Raw genomic sequence first — 26,218 nt, 5'->3', positions numbered from 1 at the left:
GCATAGATGTATCCTTCACTGCCTTTGATTTCCCACAATCCTGAGCGTTCCATTCTGTTAAGCCAAAAAATAAAGATGGCGTCTGAAAGTTGCGGTCGGTGTAATTAAAATAGACATAGTTATCACCAAAGGTCTTTATATTTTGCTGTCAATCATTAAACCATTACTCCGCATCAGAAGCCTGTCCAAAATCCGTGTAATGAGGTGCCTTCAAAAACTCTGCCTGCAAAGTCATTGCCTGATTAGACAGCAAGGCAGCAAGTCACTTGCCTAAGTTTTCGGATACAGCTTCTTCTCACTAGAGAGGTAATAACAGCGCTGTTTACAGACGCTGCAGTAGAAGAGAGTTTAGAGACGCACAGAGGTACGTTAGCCTAATTCACACAAGCTCTCTCTCTCTCTCTCTCTCTCTCTCTCTCTTTCTAATAACTCAAGCAGGGCTGCCAATTTTTGAGTTCAGCTTAGAGTGAGATTCTGGGGGCGTGGCTTTGTTATGGGGGAGGGGCTTATGGAGGGGCGTGGCTTGGTATGGGAAAAAATACAAACACAAAATCCTTGCATTAGCAGAAGTGTGGACGGCTGATACAAGCGTTCTTTTCTTGCCTGTCCCTGACACTTTAGATAACATCCTATAACAGAAAATTCAAATGTATCCATACTGACACCACCAAATATCAAATATCTGGACATGATTGATGAGCTGTGATTGATATAAATAAAATCATTTTAATATGGGATGTCGTTGACTTGACATTCTGTTCTTAGAAAACAATAATTAACATTTACTACTAGGCATTAGGGCTGTCAAAATGTCTGAAAAACTAAATTTGAATTTTTTACTTGTATATTATCAAAATTCGAATTATATTCGAATTTAAAATGCATAATTTCAGTTAGGGTGAAGAGAAGCTTTTTGCTACTATCCCGATGCCACAAGAGGGCGCATCGAGCAAAATATTACTAATGCACGTTTAATAAATGCATTAGAATACATGACTGTTAAGTGAATAATATTTAAAAAAATGTTTATAAACCAATTATAATTAAGTTGCTTAAACAACTATAAACAAAACAGCATCATGTATGCATGCATAGTTTAATACAGAGCGCGGAAAGCCAATCACAGAGTCCATTTTACATTTAAAAACATGAGATGCAGTGGGATGGGAAAAACCCACCATAAATTCTTGAGATAAGTTTTTTAAAAGTTAATTTTAATTTTACATGGCTTTCTAAACATCCGACTCTCTTGTGCGAAATGCATTCTATGTGAACAGCTTGATTTAGGTTTTTATGTAAACAACGTCTTCTCCACATTGTTGTTCTTTTTTCCCGCAATATTTTGAACGAACGTCGCTGCAGCACTGCATCTAGTGGCTTTAACTGGAAAGGCTAACAAGAAAATTAGAATGCAATGAAACTTACATTGTCATCGCATCTCGAGCTGCACTGATAAAGGCTAAAATATACTTGGGCCGTCCACATCCATGCACCGTCTGCAGTATGTTATTTCCATCATCAATAGTGCTCGCGGACAGCTGCACACCCCGCCCGCATGCAGGCAATTTATGAGATGTACGACGCACGAGGTGAATGATGAGACAGAAGTGGTACTGCGTGTTGAGCTCATCCGCCTTTGGAAAGCTTGGAATGTGAAGGGCCTTAAAGCAGCCTCCTTAACGCACCCCTAAAAATTTGGATTTGTATTTAAAATTCGACGAATATTCGAAAAATTCTTCTTCTTTTTTTTTTTTGACAGCCCTAACATTACTAGGCATGTCCAGATACTGTTTTTTTATGATAAAGTTATGTAAAATAACTGCTCAGTCCTGCTGCAACAAACAACTCTGCTAATGCTAACTTAATTCTATATAAACTACAGTATATAACAACATAAACCTATTAATTACTAGCCTAAACTGGACGGAGACAAGAAGCGCCCTGTAAGTCACTGACCTGCCTGCGTTCACAATCCACGTGCAGATGGGAGGGAGAATGGCTGACTACACAGTTTATGGGAATAAATTGTGTATTTCCCTCACAATTGTCACAAAAAACTAAACTGTCTGTCTGGTCTCTCTGCGAGTTGCTTTGCGAGATCATGCGGCGCAATTTTTTTCCTCATTGCTGCACGAGTCTGCGTGAGAATATGGGGGAGTGGCGTGAGAGCGTGAGAATTGGGTCAATTGCGTGAGTCTCACGCTGAATGCGTAAGAGTTGGCAGCCTTAACTCAAGTAATAACTGCATTAAAATGCTATCAACAGCTCAAGCCTCTGTTACCAGCTTTAAAACGATGTTTTGGTACCAGCAAAAGACGGATGAGATGCGTTAGAAATAGTCCTACTCACAATACAAAAACCGGACGAATCCCTTTAATTAAATCATCGGATCGATGTCTTGAGGTGTGGTAACAGTATATTCACGTCGTGACCACATCACCACCTCGGGTGTGCATTATTTTTCTAATAATTCAACGGCCTGTCGTCAATTATTCCTTACTTAATTCATTAGTCAACATAAACTGCCAATGAAAAAAATATTCTGAACATTCATTAATCTTAGATATTTCAATATTTAATAATACAGTATACCGTGGTAAAAGCATGAGCAATTAATCGCAACAGGAAAATTTGATACCGCCATATCCCTAGTGCTCCATAATGTTCACATCGGCTCATTTCTGATACAATTAAGACGCCGGGTCATTCATAAACTATTTTGTCTCTTTGAATTTAAATCTAGACTTTTTCACACTGTCTCTTGAAAACCTCGACCTGCACACACTTGACTGAAAACATGTGTGAGACAAATGTAGATTTTAATAAAAGTATGAGGAGTCGAGGGACAGGTTCAGTGTATTCTAGACCCATGCTGTGATGACATTGTGTGTGTTAAATGATGGAGAATATCCTCCATCGGTTCTCATGGAGCATCAAAACAGAGAAACACTTTCAGCTGAAACTCTAGACATGTTTCTGTGATCTGCATTGTGTTGAACCAATGGAAATGATTCATATCTGTTTCTTCTGTGTTTAGTGCTGATGTCCTTCATCCACTCTGGACTCACTCGAGGTATTGTGCTCTACTGATTTACATTTGATTTATTAAATATGAATAGTGTTGTAGTAGTTGATTTGTCTACATGGATCACATGAGGATCACACATTTGTCTCTTTGCTGATAATTCATGTCCATATTTTGCTGTTGTTCATCTTCTGTCATGGTCCGTGAATGCACCGTCTCCAGCTGTAGCCATGTTACGTCATGTTGATTGGTTCATGTGGGAGTTGCCGCTGATCGTCTGATCAGCGGCAGGTGCATCTCATTCCAACCGCCTATTTAACGCCTATTTAACACATCTTCACTTAGCATCATTTATATGTGTAGCTCCTCATGCTGCTAAAACACTGCTGTTTCTGCAGTTTATGAAAGTTAAATAAAAATAAAAAATAATTAAATAAAAAGCTCATTGTAGTCTATTGCAAAAACGACAGTGTGTCATTAACTCTTTTGTGATGTTCAGGTTATTTAAAACATCCACAATGTGTAACTGTGATCTGTCATGATGGTTCATGAGGACACACATCTGTATATGAGATGAATATTACTACATAAACAAATGAGAATAATAATAATAATAATAATTCCTCTGTTACATAATTTCTCAGAATATTGTAACATAAATGCAAAAATGGTACTTTAGCACAAAACAGATTAAACTTTGAAAAAGGTTCATTGTTTTCTTGATCATTGCAGCCATCTAGAGGATGCAGAGGTAATTTTATGTTATTTTATCTAATTATTTAAGGACAGCAATCTCCCATTAAAGATTGTGAGTTCGAGTCCCGGGCCGGCAGGAATTGTGGGTGGGGGGAGTGCATGTACAGTTCTCTCTCCACCCTCAATACCACGACTTAGGTGCCCTTGAGCAAGGCATTGAACCCCCAACTGCTCCCCGGGCGCCGCAGCATAAATGGCTGCCCACTGCTCCGGGTGTATGCTCACAGTGTGTGTGTGTGTGTTCACTGCTCTGTGTGTGTGCACTTCGGATGGGTTAAATGCAGAGCACTAATTCTGAGTATGGGTCACCATACTTGGCTGAATGTCACTTCACTCATCTCATCTCTTAAACCAAAACACACTGAGCATGTTATCTCCATGAGTGAAAGCTAGAATATACATTTAAAAAGTGTTCAAACTAAATGAAGGGTTCTCGAAGTGCAAACTGTGACTCACAGTCATTAATTGATTACTGTTGAGAGAATAATAAATAAAATCAATTCATATGACTCAGGGATCAGATCTCCAGCACCCAAAAATTAACTAAACTAAGATAAATGCTTTATTGAAACCTCTGACTGAAAACAGCTCCACCTAGCGACCAGAACAAGAACTGTTCAATAATGTTTTAATAACTTACTCATTTCAAAATCCAGCTGAATTGACAAAATGAATAAAAACATTTTATTACAACTTTTATCATAACATAGTCAATTTTAACCACAATTGCATCACTATCGACTACATGAAGTCAGATATTCAGAGTTCATTTTCTTCTGTTCACAGATTTCCCCAGATCTACTCTGACTGTGACTCCAGACAAAACAGTATTCACTGGAGAGAGAGTGAGACTGACGTGTGTGATTGAGTCTGATCACAGTGAGTGGAGATATGAGTGGTGGAAAGGAAACTCATTCATTCATGTGTCTCAGCGTTACAATGTAGACAGAAACACTCTCACTATTGAACGATCTGAATCATCTGATCAGGGTCTGTACTGGTGTGGAGGACGCATAGATGGAAGATCAGTCTCATCACACACAAGCTCTGCTGTTTCTCTCTCTGTGAAGGGTGAGTTTAATATCATCATCTTCCTAAACTCTCTCTACTACATCAGAATAAGATTCAGTTGTGACTAGGCATAAGATTAGGTATTAGATTTTAATGGCATGATAACCTTAAGCAAAAATATCATGGTTTTATTGTTACAGCTCTGAGATGTGTTATTTTTAAATGGGTAAATAAATAAATATTTTTTTTTCTTCTTTAAAATAAAAAGATAAAGACTGACATCTTTATTTAATCTAAATCAAATTACAATCAAATTAGCCTATGAATGCATGAAAATGATTTATTATTATTATTATTAATTTATCTATTTTTATGAAAGAGAACATATAGCCTGCAGTGTGGGCTGCTTTTGCTGCTTGAATTTGGCTTTCAATAATGAGGTCCAAGTTTAAGAGCTAGAAGTTAAAATATATATAATTGTGTTTCTCTATTTAACAACATCCACTTAACTTACAACAGTGAAAGACGTCTTCTCTCGGGTAGATTGTGTGTTTTCTAGCTGCAGGGCTCTCAGAATCACTAGCCTGACGTCCCGGGGCTTTTGTGTTTTCAGTCGGGTCAGAAGTGTATCAGGACTCGGGCTAAAGCAGATCTCTGATGGGTCCTTAAAACTCCTGAAGTGAGTAGTGTCAAACTTAAGGCCATGACAAGATTTGAATATGTCCAATAGTATAAGAAATGTCTTGATTATAATCGAAAGACAAGAGTCGTGATACGGCTGGATTAAACTTTAAAGGGCGATGATGTCACTAAATAAATACGAGCGCTGCATGTTTCATCAAAACGCGTCGCAGATGTCTTTAATTGAATGTATCTGAAGGGAACCGACACTCATCAGAAACGTGTCGTTGTTATTTTTGTCATTTCACCTGTGAGCGTGAAGCTGCTTTGTGTTCAGCCGTTACCGGGTCAGATCCGTGCAAATATCAACTCATGTTTTAAAGCAGCAAACACAGAGTTGTATTAGAAAGAAGTTAATGTGCCCTCTAAAAATCTAAACAATATTTATATTCCTTGGTATGCAGAAGACGGGTGTAAAAGTTCCTTTTAGAGTTTGTTTCTCATCTTCAGTCCAATGTGCTAGAGGTGTAAATATTAATCGATTCGTATCGATGCATCGATTATACAGCCGACGATTCAATGCATCGATGCGTCCGCAAGAGTATCGATTAATGTGTTTATTTTGCTGCCCGTCTGTGTTCGCCTGTCTATTTTCAGCATCCGCTCCGACAATGCGTGCGTACAACCTAGGCTACTCCTAAGCTGCGGGTGGCGCTAACCTCATTATTGTCTTCTTCTTCTTCACATCGCTTCACACGCACGTTACGTTTCATTCACAGTCTATCTATCTATGTTCACACACACATTGAGTCAAGAGCGATGGAACCGTCATAGCGAGCTGGCAATGAAAGTGAAATGCTACACATTCCAGTCGGCGCCAAGTCATGGGTGTGGAAGTATTTTGGCTTCAGGAAAACCGAAGGAGTAGTGGTAAGAGATGTTGCCGTTTGCAAAGAGAAAGACTGTCAGTGTGAGATAAGATACTGCGGCAATACGTCGAATCTATCCGCACACCTGAAAAGGCGCCATGGTATTGATGGCGAGTGTAAAGAAAGAACACAGGGCCAGGCTTCCACGCCCGCCACATCACTGTCACTGACAACGTTTTTCCCTCCAAAGTTGTCAAGCACTTCAAAAAGAGCAAAAAACATCACCAAAGCCATCGCGTTTTTTATATGCAAAGACATGAGGCCCTATTGCGTCGTAGAGAATGAAGGCTTTAGATACCTGCTCGAAGTTCTTGAGCCGAGGTACAACATCCCCTCACGGCAACATTTCAGCGAGTCCTATATTCCGAACTTCTACACCAAAGTTCGTGATGAAGTTATTCAGGGTCTGATGAGTGCAGAGCGAGTAGCCATAACCTCAGATGGATGGACTTCATGCACAAAGGAGTCATACATCACTGTAACATGTCATTTTATTGACAACAAATGGCAAATGAAAAACCATGTTTTACAGACTCGTGTCTTCGGAGACACTCATTCAGGAGTTAATATTAGTGTGTGTGAAGAATGGGGTATATTGGACAAGGCACCGGCTCTCGTAACTGACAACGCTTCTAACATGATCAAAGCTGGTGAAGAGGCAGGGTTATCACCACATATAAAGTGTTTCACGCACACACTCAATCTGACAACACAAGATGGCCTGAAGATTGCTGGCACAGAAAGGCTTTTAGGATGCGTGAGAACAATTGTGAGTTTTTTTCAGCGCAGCGCAATTGCGACCACAGTTTTGAAGGAGAAGCAAAGTTTGCTGGGGCTTCCACCCCACAAGCTCAAAGCAGACGTGAAAACCCGATGGAATAGTTCTTTCGAAATGTTGGAGCGATTCCTCGAACAACAAGCTGCGGTGATGGCGACACTTCTCGACAAAAAAGTAAGAAAAGGCTCGTGTGACGTGCACACACTCAGTGAAAGTGATCTCTTGGCTGCCGAACAAATGGTGAGTCTGCTAGCCCCGCTAAAGGCTGCTACCACTCTGATGTGCGAGGAGAAGCAACCCACTGTGTTTATCATCACACCTCTCCGAATTAAGTTGCTGGCGCATTTTGAATATGCACCGGATGACTCCCCCCTAATCAAAGACATGAAACGGCTTATGTCTGATGATCTTAGAGAGCGATATGTGGACGAAGAACCATTCTTGCTTCGAGCAGCTGCTTTAGACCCCCGATTTAAAAAGCTTCCTTTCCTGGGTGATGAGAGAAGAAACCAAACATTTGAATATCGTGCTGAAGAAGCGGCACGGCTGAATGAACAGAGGGTAGGTTGTTTCTCATCTTGGTTAATTTAGTGATGGTGTTTAATTTAATTTAATAGTAATACTGATGAACCCGTTGTTCCATTGAGTACTCTAGCTATTTACTAATAACTTTGCCTTTATGTGTATGTGTTTATCTGTGTCTGTGTTACAGAATGAGTCAGAGGCCCAGCCTGAGGAAACACCTCCTCACTCTTCTCCCCACCAGATTTCTATGGAGCTAAATGAGGTGTGTGATGCAGAAACCACTAAAGGTATGCATTCATAATTTCATACATTGTAGACATACTTGATTTTTTTTTAATTATCTTCATATATATATATATATATATATATATATATATATATATATATATATATATATATACAACCCGAATTCCGGAAAAGTTGGGACGTTTTTTAAATTTTAATAAAATGAAAACTAAAGGAATTTCAAATCACATGAGCCAATATTTTATTCACAATAGAACATAGATAACGTAGCAAATGTTTAAACTGAGAAATTTTACACTTTTATCCACTTAATTAGCTCATTTAAAATTTAATGCCTGCTACAGGTCTCAAAAAAGTTGGCACGGGGGCAACAAATGGCTAAAAAAGCAAGCAGTTTTGAAAAGATTCAGCTGGGAGAACATCTAGTGATTAATTAAGTTAGTTGATATCAGGTCTGTAACATGATTAGCTATAAAAGCTTTGTCTTAGAGAAGCAGAGTCTCTCAGAAGTAAAGATGGGCAGAGGCTCTCCAATCTGTGAAAGACTGCGTAAAAAAATTGTGGAAAACTTTAAAAACAATGTTCCTCAACGTCAAATTGCAAAGGCTTTGCAAATCTCATCATCTACAGTGCATAACATCATCAAAAGATTCAGAGAAACTGGAGAAATCTCTGTGCGTAAGGGACAAGGCCGGAGACCTTTATTGGATGCCCGTGGTCTTCGGGCTCTCAGACGACACTGCATCACTCATCGGCATGATTGTGTCAATGACATTACTAAATGGGCCCAGGAATACTTTCAGAAACCACTGTCGGTAAACACAATCCGCCGTGCCATCAGCAGATGCCAACTAAAGCTCTATCATGCAAAAAGGAAGCCATATGTGAACATGGTCCAGAAACGCCGTCGTGTCCTGTGGGCCAAGGCTCATTTAAAATGGACTATTTCAAAGTGGAATAGTGTTTTATGGTCGGACGAGTCCAAATTTGACATTCTTTTTGGAAATCACGGACGCCGTGTCCTCTGGGCTAAAGAGGAGGGAGACCTTCCAGCATGTTATCAGCGTTCAGTTCAAAAGCCAGCATCTCTGATGGTATGGGGGTGCATAAGTTCATACGGTATGGGCAGCTTGCATGTTTTGGAAGGCTCTGTGAATGCTGAAAGGTATATAAAGGTTTTAGAGCAACATATGCTTCCCTCCAAACAACGTCTATTTCAGGGAAGGCCTTGTTTATTTCAGCAGGACAATGCAAAACCACATACTGCAGCTATAACAACAGCATGGCTTCGTCGTAGAAGAGTCCGGGTGCTAACCTGGCCTGCCTGCAGTCCAGATCTTTCACCTATAGAGAACATTTGGCGCATCATTAAACGAAAAATACGTCAAAGACGACCACGAACTCTTCAGCAGCTGGAAATCTATATAAGGCAAGAATGGGACCAAATTCCAACAGCAAAACTCCAGCAACTCATAGCCTCAATGCCCAGACGTCTTCAAACTGTTTTGAAAAGAAAAGGAGATGCTACACCATGGTAAACATGCCCCGTCCCAACTATTTTGAGACCTGTAGCAGAAATCAAAATTGAAATGAGCTAATTTTGTGCATAAAATTGTAAACTTTCTCAGTTTAAACATTTGCTATGTTATCTATGTTCTATTGTGAATAAAATATTGGCTCATGTGATTTGAAAGTCTTTTAGTTTTCATTTTATTAAAATTTAAAAAACGTCCCAACTTTTCCGGAATTCGGGTTGTATATATATATATATATATATATATATATATATATATATGCTTTATATTTATATATATAACACAACTATAATCAAGTCTTATTTTTTATTTCTGTGCCATTCTAGAATGCCCTCCTGTTTCCAAGAAATCAAAGGTATTGGAGGACCTTTTTGGCGACTCCTTCTGAACTGAGGACCCAAGTGTCAGAGACAAAACATCCAAAGAACTTGCAAGTTAGGAAGTACAGAGATGTTGCATCTTTGAGCCTAGATGGTAAGGTGTTAGACTGATGGAGAGCCCACCAGGCTGAGTTTCCTCTCCTGGCAGACCTGGCCAAGACGTACTTATGTATTCCTGGTACAAGTGTACCATCAGAACGTGTATTTAGTACAGCAGGGGACATTGTGCGTTCAGAGCGTAGTGTATTGTCTTTTGAGCATGTGGACCAGTTGATTTTCTTGAAGAAAAATCTGTCAAGGAGCACCACTGAGAGTATTGAACTGTAGAACTGTAGTCAGTCTCCTTGTTTTTGGTTGTTTTGCCATTAATGGGCTGTAGGCTTATGTCCTTGACTTTTGTTACTTGTTTTGATTCTTACTGCACTTAAACTGTTTTGAGTAACTGTTCTATTTGCAAGGTCCCTGCTATAGCCCAAGCCATGAGCCATGCTTCTAAATACCTAAATACCTCATTCTTCTAAAATGCAAATGCATTTTTGTTATTTTGTAGTGAATGGGCTGTAGGCTTATGTCCTAGACTTTTGTTACTTTTTGTTATTATTGCACTTTACCTGATTTTGTGGAGTTAACTGTTCTATTTGCAGTTCATCTACTGCAGAGGATGTGTGACCATTACCTCTTAATAAGATACAAATTGTATTTTCAAAATGTAACCAATTTTGTATAAAAGAAACGTGCAGGGTTGATGTACTTGAACTGTAGAGGTCTTTTTATTTAACAGTGAATAGGCTAATTGGCCATAGTAGACCTGCACTGTAAGCATTAGACTTTATTATTGTTATTTTGTTCTTATTACAATTTATCTGATTGCAATTTATTGTAACTGTAGATGCAGTTTGTTATATTTGCTGTTCTATTTGCAGTGCATTGAGCACAACTGCTATAGTGTAACATACAGTAATAGAATACTGTTAATGTATTCTCAATAAAAGGCACATTATTTATTATTTTTGTTGATTTATTTGAAACTTAATAGATATCATTTAAAAATATCTATTATTGAATCGTATCGAATCGTATCGTATCGCAGGGAATTCTGAAGTATTGAAAATAATCGAATCGTTGGCTTAAGAAATCGGTATCGTATCGAATCGTCATGAAGGCTCCGATTTACACCCCTACAATGTGCAATCTTTTCCCGTGACTGCAAATGCACATTAATGAAAATAAGACTTTTGGGTTTTATTTTAACAGTTGCATAAAAAGCATTTAAGTCAATTTAAGTAAAGATTACTCTACTAGAGGAACGTTCTCCATCAGAACTTTAAACCACCATCTTCTAAGATCTGGCATGTCCTTCTAAACATGAAAACAATTTATTTTAAATTTCTCCTCTAAAACAATTCATATAAACTAATTCAAACCCAGGAGTAAGACTCAAATCAGTTAATCACAAAACCACAATTCAGCAAGTCAGTAACTACAAGATTACACCTACGTGAGGTATGTGAAATGATTGAGAGGTTATCCTGTTTCAGAAAGGTGTATAACGTCAATTTTAATCAACACTTACCGCAGTGAAATCAAAATAAGCCTCCATTACCATAAACCAGAGGTACTGCATATAAAATATATATTTTCAATAACATGTTTGTCATGCAGTATAGCTGAACAGCATACAACTGTTAAAAATGAATGTGTACTTTATTTATTTTTTTATTTTTTTAACAATGTTGTCAATTTAATCTTTTGTCAATTTAACTGTTAACTCACACCATGATCATGAAGGTACCGCAGTCATTCCCATAATCTTGCACAGGAACTCTCCGTTTAAATAGATGATTTTATAGTTACTTATTCAGTGATAATACAAGATAAAGAATAGTTCATAATCACACACAAAGTATTTGAAGTTACAGTGTTTAAAAAAAGTTTAAAGTAGTTCACCTTTAAATCACTTCCAGTTTTTTCTAACCATTTTCCAGGGACAAAGTTCTGTGCAGGTTTACTAAAATAAAAATAAAAGAGGATGGAGAATGAAGTCCTCTGTTTTGTTTGATCATGCTTGGAGCACTAGACGTGAAGCATGAACAGTTCATTCACTAAAGTCACACATAAAGTGTTCCCCGGCCAGAGAACATGATCACCAAATGAAACAAACTGAGGCTGGCCAGGGGAACGTGGCTCCCAAAACACACATCTTCATTAAGTTACCTTAGGACATTTTGTTAGGACATGTCTCAGAATTCTCCTGCAGTTTTAAGGTACATAGAGTCCAGAAAGAGCAACTCTAGAGGTGGCAAAGGCTTGGAACGCTCCATATTCAGCGTGAACTCGTTCGTCTGTCTCACTAACATTCTCCACACTGGATGATGCTAAAAACAGGAACTACCAGTCACTTCCGCCGGTGGAACAGGCGATAGCGACACACCTTTGCCCGCCCTCTGCTGGACGGCGGACGAAAGCGGTGTTGCCATCTAAAGCCTGCCGCATGACGTCATCTCTGCTCACGCGAATCTTTCTGCTGCTGGGCAGGCTGCGTCTGCACTACAGTTGGGACCTGAGGCTATCTGTCTCACGGATTTTAGGAGTGCTTCGCTACTAAATCCGCTGCACAGGCCATGGAACGAGTTATGGCTTCCGCTACGGTGGCTGAGAGGCATCTAGGGCTGACGCTCTCAGACATGGCAAGCGCTCCGGTTCTGCAGCGAGTCGTGCTAGATTGGCCCAGCAAAGCTCTCAGCCACACCCCCCGCCTCCTGCTGCTTCATCGAAGCGCCGGTGTATGAGTTCCGCTGTGGCTGAGCTCTCACCCAAGCACGCCGTTGTTTCAGTTCCAGGAATTGTGACTGTCTCAGCGTTTTCTGCAACGCGCAAGCCTGCACAGTTGCCCGCTTGCCTGCACACAAAAGCCGTTATCACAGCAGCGTCAGCAACGCAGCTCGAGACCCCGTTCTCGCTCTACCGGAGCGAGGATTACGGTGAGGCCGGAAGCCCCGAAGCCATCCTAGCATTCCTAGGAAAGTTCCGGTGTACGAGTCGCCGCGGCCGAACTCTCACCCAAGCGCGCCGCTGTTTCAGTTCCAGGGATTGTGACTGTCTCAGCGTCTTTTGCAATGCGCAAGCCTGTACAGTTGCCCGCTTGCCTGCACACAAAAAAAACGTTATCACGGCTACCCAGATATTTTCCGAAAAAAGTGTAATTTCTGGTGTCCCGGCCATGGCCGATGGTGCTATAAATGTAGTGACGATGCCCACTGCTCAGTGCCCATCTCCACATATAAGCACAGCCCTTCACACAGGGCTCGTGCCCATAAAAGCGACTCAAGTCGATCGCGCGCACTACATAGTAAACGTGCCCACTCATCAGTGCCCACAAACACTATGTCACACACATCATGTGGTTTCTGTAAAAACGAAACCCGTGCACGTTCGTTCTGCCCAGGCAGACAGCGAGTCTAAAGCAGTAAATGTGCACGCTTACAGCCCATAATTACTCACAGACAGCACGAGTCCCACGGGACCCGCTCAGCCCTCCCTCACTCAGTTAAGCACCGTGGAGGGGTCGAGGACGAGCGATCTGCCCGCTGTGATCAGCGCGCTCCCCGCCTCAAATGTCACAGACTTAACGCCCATGTTAGAGCACATCGAAGCGTTGCCGTTGCCGTTGCCCAGCCAACAGAACGCGCTTCGCATCCAACCCCTAGCCATTCATGCAGACGCATGGTCAGCGCTTCCAGGGGTTTCGGATTGGGTGCTAGACATTATAAAGGGAGGCTACTCGCTACAGTTTTTTCGACGCCCTCCGCGCTTTTTAGCGCGCGTCGAAACTACGGTAAAAACATAAGTAGCACACCTACTTCAAGCCGAAATATCAAACTGTTGAGCAGAGGGGCTGTGGAGCCTGTATCTCAAGCTCAAAGCGAAGGGGGGCTGTACAGCAAATACTTTCTAGTGCCCAAGAAAGACGGGGTTCTCAGACCCATACTGGATCTAAGACAGCTGAACAAAGCATTGGTGAAACGTAGTTTCAAAATGCTTACAACCAGGAGACTCCTCGCGCATATTCGCAAAGGAGACTGGTTCATGTCGATAGATCTGAAGGACGCGTATTTTCAAATACAGATAGCGTCACGTCTCAGGCGATACTTGAGATTCGCCTTCGAGGGCCAGACATAACAGTATACAGTCCTGCCGTTCGGCTCGTCCATGGCTCCTCGTACGTTTACGAAGTGCATGGACACAGCGCTCGCTCCTCTCAGACTCAGAGGCATGCGAGTGCTGAACTATTTGGACGACTTGGCTCAGTCACGATCAGAGCTCGTGGAGCACAGGGCCATTTTACTCGATCACCTCGAGAAACTTGGTCTCAGTGTCAACTGGACGAAGGGTTCGCTGAACCCCAGTCAGACGATGCTGGTTTTGGATATAGCTCTGGACTCAAGCTCCATGACGGCGCGGCTGTCGCCACAGCGCGCGTTGGGCATTCAGCGCGCAGCGAGCTCTCTCCGCTGCGGTGCGACATTCTCGCTCAGAGAATTTCAGAAGATGCTAGGTCTCATGGCCTCAGCATCACCAGTTCTTCAGTTGGGCCTGCTCCGCATGCACCCCTTGCAGTTCTGGCTGAAAGCGCGAGTACCGCGCAGAGCGTGGATATCCGGTCAGTTGCGTCTCATGGTCAATCAGAGCTGTGTTACAGCCTTGAAACCCTGGACAGCGAGCGACTGGTACCGATCAGGTGTAAGCCTGGGGACTTCCTCGAAAGTGAAAATGGTGTCGACGGACGCCTCCACTTCGGGATGGGGAGCGCTGCTCGAGGGCAGACCGTTCTTTGGCCTGTGGGCAGAACGGGAAAACTCCAACATATCAACTGTCTGGAAATACTGGCAGTAGAGAACGCGCTGACGCACTTTTGTCCCCGAATCTAGGGCCACCACGTCTTAGTCCGTTTGGACAACATGTCTGTGGTGTCCTACATAAATCGCCGGGGCGGTCTCAGGTCCCGAAACCTGTACAGGTTGGCGGAACGCCTCCTGGTTTGGGCTCAGCGCAACTTGCGCTCGCTGAGAGCAGTTCATGTGCCTGAGCTACAGAATCTGGGTCCAGACAGACTGTCCAGAAACAACATTCCCACGGGCGAATGGTCTCTACACCCACAGACAGTCCAGTTGCTGTGGGGGACATTTGGCAGGGCGGAAGTGGACCTCTTCGCGTCCCACGAAAACGCTCACTGCCCCGCGTTCTTTTCCAAGAGCGAAAGCGCGCGGTCACAAGGGTGGCCGCGCTGCCCGCTCTATGCTTTTCCCCCCGTCTCCCTCCTTCCGCAGGTGATGGAACGGGTGAGGCAAACAAGATGCTCAGTACTGCTTGTAGCACCACTTTGGAAGAACCAACCATGGTTTCCAGATTTGATGCAGTTAGCAGACACTGCCCCGTGGCCAGTGCCGTTGAGGAGGGACCTCCTCTCGCAGGCCAGGGGCTCGATTTGGCACCCTCAACCGGAGTTGTGGTCCCTCCATGTGTGGGCGCTCATCGGTTACCCGCTGATCTCTCAGTGGGAGTGCTAAATACTATCACTCAGGCTAGAGCTCCGTCGACTCGACGGCTATATGCCTCAAAGTGGTCAGTATTCTCCAGCTGGTGCACAGCTCGGGGACGTTCACCCCTTAGTTGTGAAGTGACGGAGGTTCTCTCCTTCCTACAGGAGCTGTTGGATAAGGGCAGAGCCCCCTCCACGCTCAAAGTTTGCGTGGCGGCTATCGCAGCGTTTTCTGAGACAACGCTCGGTCAGTCAATAGGAAGGAACGATTTGGTCATCCGCTTCCTTAGAGGAGCTAGGAGGCTGAATCCTCCCAGACCTCCGTCAGTCCCTGTATGGGACCTCTCGACGGTTTTTGGAGGCCATGAAAGGTTCCCCTTTCGAGCCTATCCGAACGATTAGCCTCAAACATCTGTCATTCAAGACATTGTTCTTGTTGGCTCTCGCTTCAGTGAAGTGTGTGGGTGACCTGCACGCGCTCTCGGTGAGCCCCGACGTGCTTCGAGTTTGGGCCTAATGACTCAAGGGTCATACTCAAACCTAGGCACGGTTATGTGCCGAAATCCCTCAACACGCCATTTCGGGCTCAGGTTATTTCCCTGTCTGCCCTGTCGGTGTCAGGAGAGGATGGAGACTCGAGTCTTCTTTGCCCCGTTAAGGGCTTTAAGAGCTTATGTGTCTCGCTCCGCTGTCTTTAGACAGACTGAGCAGCTGTTTGTCTCGTTCAGTGGACGTTCCAAGGGAATGGCTGTTTCGAGACAGAGCCTATCCAGATGGATAGTTGACGCCATAGCGTTAGCTGACTGTTGGTCAGGCCTTGCCATGACTGTGTGATGTCATATTGCCGCGTCTACGGACGCTGCTAGATATGGGACGGAGGGTCCCCCCCCCCCCTCCTGTCCTGGACTCTCTGTGAGTCCCTCTGGTGACTGTGCACTGTAAATCCTAACGTAACCTTGGTTCTCTCTAGAAGAGGGAACGAGTACTGCGTTCTCTGCCGTGCGTACGATTCACTCTGGTTCGCTTCGGCGATGAAAAAAATCAGGTGAGTCAGCCTTTTCGAGCTCCCATTATAGGGCTAGGCCACACCCGTTTCGGCGGGAAGTGGCATGGAGGGCGTGAAGCCTGCGCTCGATAGGCTTGTGCAGTTGCCGCAGAGCAGCCAATGAGCGAGCGAGCCGTCTCGCCTATGGCTGTGTGCTGCTGCAAATGCGCTTTACAATAATTCAAAATTAAGGATATTTTTTTGCTTCAGTATTTCGTGAAAAGAGACTTTTCCCGTAGCGTCTTAGCTAAGACGCAGTACTCGTTCCCTCTTCTAGAGAGAACCGAGGTTACGTTAGTAACCGAGTACGTTTCATTAATATTTCCTCATAAGTGTATTAATAGATGGAGATCAGAAGCTGTAGTGAAGCTGAGATCAGATCAGATCAATGTGTGTTCAGAGGAGAGACAGTCTCTCTCTTTACTTTTACTGTAGTCTCTGTCTCTATGATTACACACAGAGCTTGACATTCATGTTTCTGCTCAGAGACTCTGTGACTAGAGGTTTTCCACAATTACTAACAACTCAGCTTTTCACTGGCCTCAGTTTTGTTAAGAAATTACATTTTATATGATTCAAGTTCACTAATGCATAGTAAAATCTACTTTAATTTCCAGGTAATTTTTGGATTTTTTTTACCCTAACCTTATTTAATGTATGCATCATCTTTCATATTACGTTAACTTAATTATTAATAAAATGTAAGAATTTGAGAAGACACTATAGCAGCTGAAGTGAGATTTAGATTCATTCACAGACAGTTTAATGATGCTCAAATATGTTCATTTCTCCTGACTTATGACTTTACAGTGCATTATATTGTATTCTGTGGATTTATCCTCACAAAGAATATCGAGGCAACAGAAACATATTAAAGAAAAAATATAAGCAGCCAAAGAATAAATAATAATGCATCTTTAAAACCCAGAGCACCTTTCATCAGCCGCTTCATCACAGAGAGACTTCTAGAAGTACAACATGTTGAGTCACAATATATCATAATACACAAATACAACAATAATTATTGTAGAAAGTTGCTGTTTGTACAGTATCATCTGTAGATCAATGAAAGTGAAAGACAGATTTAATTTAACATGAAATATTATGGCACATCAAATATGATGAATCCAGAAGATCACACATTCAAACTTCTTTGTTTATTCATTGTAATTACTTGAAATAAATTCATTACATCATACAATTCAGTAATTAAAATAGTTTAAATGTATGTTGTGAGTGAAATCATAAGAGTTTAATATAATTCAGTATTTTTAAGCAGAATCATGAATATTTGTGTTCTGTGTCTCTATTGCTCTCTGTATGAGGATCTTATTCAAGTCCATTCCTGATCTAACTCTACATTCAGATGTTTGTCTGAGCGTGTGACTGTTAGATCAGATCTCCATCCAGTCACTTTATCAGATCCTGAGACATCCATCTTGTCCTGTCTGATCCCAAAACCAGTTCACAAAACCACATTCAGCTGTGAAGCTAGAACTGTATTAAAGAAAATCAACATGTGACGTTAAAAACCTTGACATGGACACATTCTCTTACTTGAAACAATCATGTTAAACAACATCTGAAAGCACCGCAAGAGCAAGAAAAATAAGTCAAATACTAAATAATAAAACATAATAAATGATTATTTGATTAAATGTAAAAATGAATGATCAATGATTATGATTACACATTAAAAAAAACTAAGAAAATAATAACATATATATAATGGATGCTCTCCTGAAAAAACACACAGAGGATGTTATGAACCTTATTTTTTGACGCAGAAGTGGTTTTCTGTGAATGTGTGAGAGGTCTGGTTCATTAGACACTGTAGAGAAATAACCAGAAGAATAACAAAGTGCAGGAAACAGTAAAACTGTGTGCACTACAAACCAGTGTGTTCATGATTCAGATCATGTATTAAAGGTGCAGTGTGTATTTTAGCGGTATCTAGTGAAGTTGCTCAGTCCTCCACTCACATCTGTCTTTAGAGAAACTATGGTGGCTGATGCAGGTAAAGATGTCCTCCATAAACACAGCAGACACCACTGAGATCTCTTTACAAAGGGCAATAAATCGATGTTATTGTGAATATTAATGAACTTGTTCATAATTGTGTCAGTGTTTTATTAGCAAAACAACAAAGTGACAAACGCGGTCTGTAGAGCAGTTTGTGTGTTTCGAGCTCCTGTAGAAACATGTAACGGGACGCGTGCTGTATGTAGATAGAAACTGATCAATCTAAAGTAATAAAAACATAACGGTTTATTAAGATCTTGATACACTTCTGAAATAATAGTAATGTATATTATATTGCATTTCTGTCAATAGATCTTTGTAAATATTAAACATTGCACCTTTAATATAATATAGTGACACCAGTTTACAATATCAAGCAGCAAAACAAGCTGTTTAGAAGCAAAAATAGCAACCCATTCTCACTCCAAAGGTGTCAAAAACCGAAGCATGGTCAAGCGCCCCTAGCGTCACTTTACTGACGCCAAATGTGCCTCTCGGCGTCGAATATCGAGGCACTACGACCTTCATTGCTTTCAGTGGGAAACATTTGGCGTCAGAATTTCGACGCGAGGACATGAGATGTTTATCGCTATGAAATCATGTTCAAGAAGTCTCATTCAGCACACATCGCGATACTTGCTGTCAGTTCCACAGTTTGGGTGAGTAGTCGTATATACGCTCTTTTAATGCCTTTTATAAAATGTATTCTGTCTTTTTTATTAATCAGATTAGCGCCATATGTTTAATCGCTGTATTATATCGGTCATCCGCGGCTGTCTTTGAGTTTCATTGTGTTTAAATAAATGAACATAGCTGCTAATTAGTGTGATTAAACTCTATCTGTCACGTGACGTGCCATAGACGTGCCTTCATCCGTTTTATATTAATTTCAGGTTCAATGATGTAAGTTGTATTTGTAGTAAAATCATGTTAATCACAACACTTACAATTGTAATAAATGAAATGTGAAGTCAAAACACAGTAAACGGGACATTTACCATGTTTTTACCACAGTAACTGTAGTTTTACTATGTTATATTAATAATCAATACAACAATACAATAATCACCAAACCAGCCATGTTTTGTATCACTGTAATGTTAGTGTTTTTATGTGCTTTTATATGACATATCACAGTAATCATATGTTCTGTACCATGCTTTTAATACCTTTTAATGTAAATCCCCCAAAAATAAAACAAATTAAAAATAAATAAATAATTAAAAAATGTATTTTTTCATCTTGCAGTTCATTCATATCAGTGTATATCTAAATATTATGCTCACAGATCATTATTAACATTCTGTATATAATTAAGAAAAAACTGAGCCGAGCCGTACCATGCAGTGGAAAAGCACCAAAAGTGTCTGAGATTCTTCAAATCTTACATGAGGCTTATACTCAGAGGTGGGTAGAGTACCCAAAAACTGTACTCAAGTAAAAGTAAAAGTACTAGTCTTGAATAGTTACTTGAGTAAGAGTAAAAGGATAAAAAATCTACTCAAGTAGTTAGTTACTAGTTACTTTGGGTCATATATACTGAGCCTATTTTTATTTAGATATATAGATAAAATGTATGTAATGTATGTGTGCGTGTATAAATGTATATATTTCATCAGCCTTTACTCCAATTTATGTAATTTATTATAAAACCCTGTCTGTTTACTTAAGTAACAGATATAGGTGTCATGCCATAACATATTTTTAATACGACTGACTTTATATTAAATGTGAATTTAACATTGAAAGTTAATGTGATATAAACATTGCTACTAATCTTTCATTGTTCAGAAAGAGAGCAAATAACATTTACATTATTAAAGATAATTTTCACTGACAGTCTAGATTTCAATCACTCTCAGAAACTCCCATTAAAATCACTGAAACTGTTAACACTGTGAAATCAATATCTTAATTAAAGATTCGTACACACATCTGCACTTTGTTGTTCCTGTGAGAGAATTCGCCAGAAAGAGGTATTCAGTCAGTGAGCGAGTGAAGGAAGCACCGGCATTTTAGCGATGACTCATCTGAACGCCTCTGATTGGCCAATGCTTTAATAAGCTCAAAAGAATCATGTGTGATTTGTTATAATGCGCAGCGCTGTATAAACGCATCTATCTCTGGCTAGCGCCAGCAAGCAATCACAGATCTGAATTTAGCAGCTGATAATATGACTCGCTGAACGTACTTGCACCAGTGTGATTGTATTAAAATTAATAAAATCTTAATCGGCTATTTTTTGTCTTTTGGAAGCTGCATTCAACTTGACTCCCCTCTGTTATAAGCCACACACGTACAACAAACTAATGTCACAGTGGTATCGTGTACTGTAATCGAATGTAGCCCAAGTTATTACCTGTTAAACAGTAGACAGCACACGCGGTGTTCATCTAATAAGGATCTCCATCGCTAGCAAATAATAGCCTTTGCAGATTTGCTTTCAATTCAGTGCAGTTCCAGCCACATTTTCAACGCTCTTTCTGTTCTTAAACGTTACAACTCCGAGTGAACCACTTCAGACGCTCAGCGCGTGCAGCAGGGAACTGAACGACTCATTCAAACTGATTCATGAACCAATTCACTCGTTTGCCAATTGGTTTGATCAAGCCTTTGAACAGAATTGACTCAAAAGAATGAATCATTCGCGAATGGGCATCGCTCATTGCCCAGAGAAAAGTAGACGGCGCGTTTGGAATAAACTGAAGCATTTATAACATTTATTGCATTAAGATAAAGTAACGAGAGGAGCGTCGCCCACAGTAACAAAGTAAAAGTACAGATTTTTCCCCAAAAATTTACTCAAGTAAGAGTATAAAGTACCCATCTTTAAATATACTCCGAAAAGTATTTGTTACCCCAAAAAATTACTCAAGTAAATGTAACGAAGTAAATGTAACTCGTTACTACCCACCTCTGCTTATACTCAGTGATCTGCCTCACAGCTGAACTCTGAATCTGTTCTTGTTTTCCTGCAGATCTGAAGCCAAAGCCTGAACTCACATCAGATCCTGGAGGAGCTGCACTGACAGGAAACACAGTGACTTTGACCTGTCGCATGAATCTGTCTCCTGGATGGGACTTTTACTGGTACAAACACACACTGAACTCTGAGACAAAGACAGAAACAAACTCCTACAGAGTGAAGATTGATTCAGTGTCTGATGGAGGTCAGTACTGGTGTAGAGCTGGAAGAGGGAAACCAGTCTACTACACACAATACAGTGATGCACTGTGGGTAAATGTTACAGGTGAGAGAGAACATAGTATCTGACACAACACAGAGATCAGAGACAATATCCACAGAACATCTCACACTTTGAATCTAAAATGAATGCAATACTCTGTGTTTGTACAGTGAGTCCTAAAGCTGTGGTGACGGTACGACCGGATGAACAAGTGTTCAGAGGAGAAACAGTCTCTCTCAGATGTGATATAAAGTGGGGAGGAGACACTGAGTGGACGTACAGATGGGAAACAGAGGGAACAAACTACCAATATAACTCAATCTCAACACAAGAGCTGAACATCAGCAGTATTAAAGACTTTCACCGTGGTAAATACACCTGTACAGGACAGATGGGAACACAAAGCTCTCAGCGCAGTGATGCTGTTACACTGAATGTATCAGGTGAGTTTGTGTGTGTGTTTATTATCATCAGTGTGAACAGCTTCTCTCTCTATAACTCATCTCATGTGTTGTTCAGCTGAAGCTCAGGCAGCAGTGCGAGTGTCTCCACAGCCGTGGCTGACTGAAGGAGACTCAGTGACTCTGATCTGTGAGGTTACAGTCTCCTCTACAGGCTGGACGTTCAGCTGGTTCAGAGATGATGATCATCTGTCCGACAGCAGCAGAGGAGCTGGAGGCTCTTACACTCTCAGTCCTGCTGCTCTACAGCACACAGGAGTTTATACGTGCGGCGCAGAGAGAGGACGACCGGCCTATTACACAAAGACCAGTAACACACAGCCCCTGTGGATCACTGGTGAGTCTGTGAGACTGTATTTATACTTGTATACTGTATTTGTGTTTTATTACAGTCTCTGGGAGACAAAACCATCTGAAACCAATGCAAACCTCAAAAACCTGCTCTCACTTCACTCCAATTCTCAATCTAAACCAGATCAGAAACATTATCAAATACAAACTCCTTCAGTGTCTCTGGTGGTCCGTCCCCGCAGAAGTCAACACTTCTCATCTCACTCTCTCTCTCTGAGCTGTGAGGATCAGACGAACTCTTCTGGATGGACAGTGAGAAGATACACAGACAGAAACACAGAAGATTGTTCAAAACTAACAGGATCTACATGTCGACTCGTCTCTCTCAGCACATCTGACTCTGGAGTTTACTGGTGTCAGTCTGAATCTGGAGAGAAATGCCATCCTCTAAACATCACTGTACACGGTGAGTCGAATAACATATGAAACTAGATGATCTGTTGGAGTTTGAAGTATATTTAAGAAATAAGTTCAAGATACAATATGTATCAGCATCATCTTCCTACATGCATGTATGTCTTGTGTTGTGTAGATGGTGATGTGATTCTGGAGAGTTCTGTTGATCCTGTGATTGAGGGACATACTCTGACTCTACACTGTTTACATCGATCTACAAACTCCTCGATCCTCAGAGCTGATTTCTATAAAGACGGATCACTCGTCCAGAATCAGACGACAGGAGAGATGATCATCACGACTGTCTCAGAGTCAGATGAGGGTTTCTACTACTGTAAAACAGAGAGAGGACAGTCACTGCACAGCTGGATCTCAGTCAGAGGTGAGAGTCTGTGGAGATCAGTCTCTGTATAACTAACACTTCACAGATACTGACATGTACACACCTCATCAACATCCTACAATTCAATGAAATGAAGAGCGCATTAACTACAGCATTAGAAAAAAATCTATACCAAAATAAAAGTGTAATTTACTCAATCTAATGAATCTGTGAATCAATCAATCATTCGTTTTTTTTTTTTTTTTTTTTTGTAATTTAATATAGAAAGTAGAAAAATGACAAAACGGCTCCTTTTACAGTTTTTTTTTTTTTTTTAAACGAAAAACGAGAATTCAGCTTAAATTTTCGTGTTTTGTTCAGGGGTAGATTAAACTCCCCTTTCTGCTGATTGGTCAGCTGAAGATCAAACCGTGAAGATCCGGTTACAAAAATTGTGTTTTCCCCAGTAAACTTGCTGAAAGTCTTTAGGAGCTCTGTAATGTTCTCAATAATGTGCTTGTGTCTCTGTATTTCAGGGTCATCTTCAGATCAGATTTCATTCTTCATCATCCTCAGTTTTCTTCTGACAGCTTGTCCGTATCTGCTGGTGACAGTCGTGCTGCTTTACAAATGCTACAGAGCGAGAGGTAACACTTCTGTCTGATCCGTCTTTCTCATCTTAATGGGATTCATTCATCAAACCTGAGTAAATATACGAGTAAATTATGAGGAATTTGTGCATAAAACACCTTCTCGAAAACTCTTCTCCAGATTCAAAAACCAAAGAGTTAATTAAAAATGTCAGACTCTCTTCTTAAAACGACCAGTTGGTGGCGCTGGAAAACGCTTTGGTGGCACAGAGGTTTTATTCAGCTGATAAACTTTAGTTGCTCTGCTTTTGAATATCCACAGCAGCAAAGCATTAACCTACTAGGATCACATTATTAAAAATTTTACTAAATATAAAAATGCAGTAGTCTAACCGTAATATTGACTTCTTCATTGTTGTAGGCAGATGTTGTACAAGTATATGGTTGTCTCTGTTTGTGGCTGGAGCGCTGTGTTTTACAGTTATCAACTCAGCTGCAAGATAAATGAATAAAGAACAAAATAAAAAGGACAAATAACCTTGTCATTATTATGGCAGTGCATCAAAATTCAAAGTTCATTTACAAGTGTTAGAGAGCAGGTGAACATTTCTAACTAACAATTTCATGATTTTGAAAGTTTACGTCACAACTGCTTTATGAACGATTTACAAAAACATTAATTCTGCTCGTGTTTTATGAATGAGACCCAATGTCTTTTTTTCCCAAACAATTCACATTCAGACAAACCTTTACTCTGTCTTTTATATCTGTTATATAGATCCATATTTATCTGTAAATATTATTTGATTCATAAATCAATACCTGCAGTGGAAGCAAAACAGAAAGTGTCAAATTGAGCTGAATATAAATGTTTTATGTGTGTGTGTTTGACAGTTAAATCTAGTGAAGCCCAAAGGCAGTCGGCTGTAACAGAGGAATAATCGTCTCTTCTCCAAAGCTCAGAGTCACAGGATGCTGGAGTCTCAGGCTGAAGGCTGGAAACACACTGGACACGAGCAGTCCATCACAAGACTAACACACACACATTCACACTCTCACTCAATCCAGTGTCTCTGATTCACCTGCGCTGTAGATTAGATTGTGAACACAATGTCACGGTGCATGGATCGGCTGTGTTCTCAGGTCCTGTGATTTGGTGTCTTTCATGTGGTTACATCATGCTCATTGGAATCAGCTGCTAATCAGTCCCCGCACCAGGTGTCTCACATTACCGTCAGCTACATATACTCACCTCATTCTCTCCTTCCTTGTCTGATAGTTGTTCCGGATGTTGGACTGTCTTGTTGGGTTGTCTTGGTCTTGTTCGTGTTGGATTGTTTATTTCGCCGTTGATCGTCACTGGATTGTATTCATCACGGGAGATTCACGCCACGTCATCACCAGCCATCGAGCCACTGCGCCACCCAGCCGAGAGATAACATCATCACCCACGGAGTTCATCATTGTCTTCACGGAGTTTGTGTTCACCGTATTTGTCGTCAATAAATATATGTTCACACTGCTTTTGCTTCCTATCACATTCATTACCATCACAGAACTATCAGACCACTTATGGAAGCAGCAGGCTCCACCCCACTCACGGCTGAGGAGGCTTTACGTTCCTGCATCTCTCGGCTGGAGACCCAGGAGAAGAGCTCGGCGGATACGGGAACAGCGATCCGAGCTCTTGTGGCGCAGGTATCTGAGCTCACCCAGCGGATGCAGAACTGGCAACAACCCACTGCGCCAACCCCACCACCCATGCCGCCCGCCCACCAGGAACCATCCGGGGCTGCCCAGTCACCCGAACCCCGCCTTCCCCCACCAGAGCTTTACAGCGGTGAGCCAAACTTCTGCCGGGCTTTCCTCACTAGATGCTCCATGCACTTTTCATTGCAACCTCGCACGTTTACCAGTGAGGTAAGCAAAGTGGCGTTCGCGCTCACACTGTTAACGGGGAAGGCGGCACTGTGGGGCACGGCGGTATGGGAGAACCAAGATCCGTGTTGTGCCTCGTTCTCGGCGCTCTCCGCCGAGATGAAGCGGGTGTTTGACCGCGCGGCCACTGGAAGAGAGGCCGCGCGGCGTTTGACGGATCTCAAACAGGGGGAGAGATCCGTCTCAGACTTTTCTATCGAGTTTCGCACCCTGGCGGCGGAGTGCCGATGGAACGAGGAGGCGCAGTGGGACATGTTCCTGCATGGGCTGGCTGACCGTGTCCAACGTGAGATCTACGCCCTGGATCTACCCGCTGATCTCAACGGCCTCATCGATCTGGCACTACGGGTAGACGCTCGACTCTCCCGAACCGAGCGGTGGTGTTTAACCGCTCGGTTTCCCCCTGGGGAGGGACCTCCAGTTCGAGCCAGTGGCAACGACGCGGTCGGCCCATTCCAGGATCACGAGCCCATGCAGGTGGGTCGAGCTCGGTTGACTCGGGAGGAGAGGGAGAGGCGGAGATCTCACGGCCTTTGCCTGTACTGCGGGGCGGCGGGACA

General features: G+C 41.8%; 1 protein-coding gene across 1 annotated transcript; it reads left to right on the top strand.

The window, feature by feature from the left end:
• The first annotated feature begins 7,234 nt into the window (after positions 1 to 7,234).
• LOC132096059 (basement membrane-specific heparan sulfate proteoglycan core protein-like) lies at positions 7,235 to 24,661 on the top strand. The gene is made up of 9 exons (XM_059501184.1): positions 7,235 to 7,681; positions 7,833 to 7,932; positions 21,391 to 21,678; positions 21,783 to 22,043; positions 22,120 to 22,327; positions 22,454 to 22,818; positions 22,945 to 23,190; positions 23,667 to 23,777; positions 24,615 to 24,661. Exons 1-9 carry the CDS (start codon positions 7,235 to 7,237, stop codon positions 24,659 to 24,661), a joined length of 2,073 nt encoding a protein of 690 aa, XP_059357167.1.
• The last annotated feature ends 1,557 nt before the right edge of the window (positions 24,662 to 26,218 follow it).

This window comes from Carassius carassius, chromosome 2 (assembly GCF_963082965.1).
Source record: "Carassius carassius chromosome 2, fCarCar2.1, whole genome shotgun sequence".
In the NCBI taxonomy this organism is placed as follows: Eukaryota; Metazoa; Chordata; class Actinopteri; order Cypriniformes; family Cyprinidae; genus Carassius; species Carassius carassius.
This window is presented reverse-complemented; position numbering and strand designations above follow the sequence as displayed.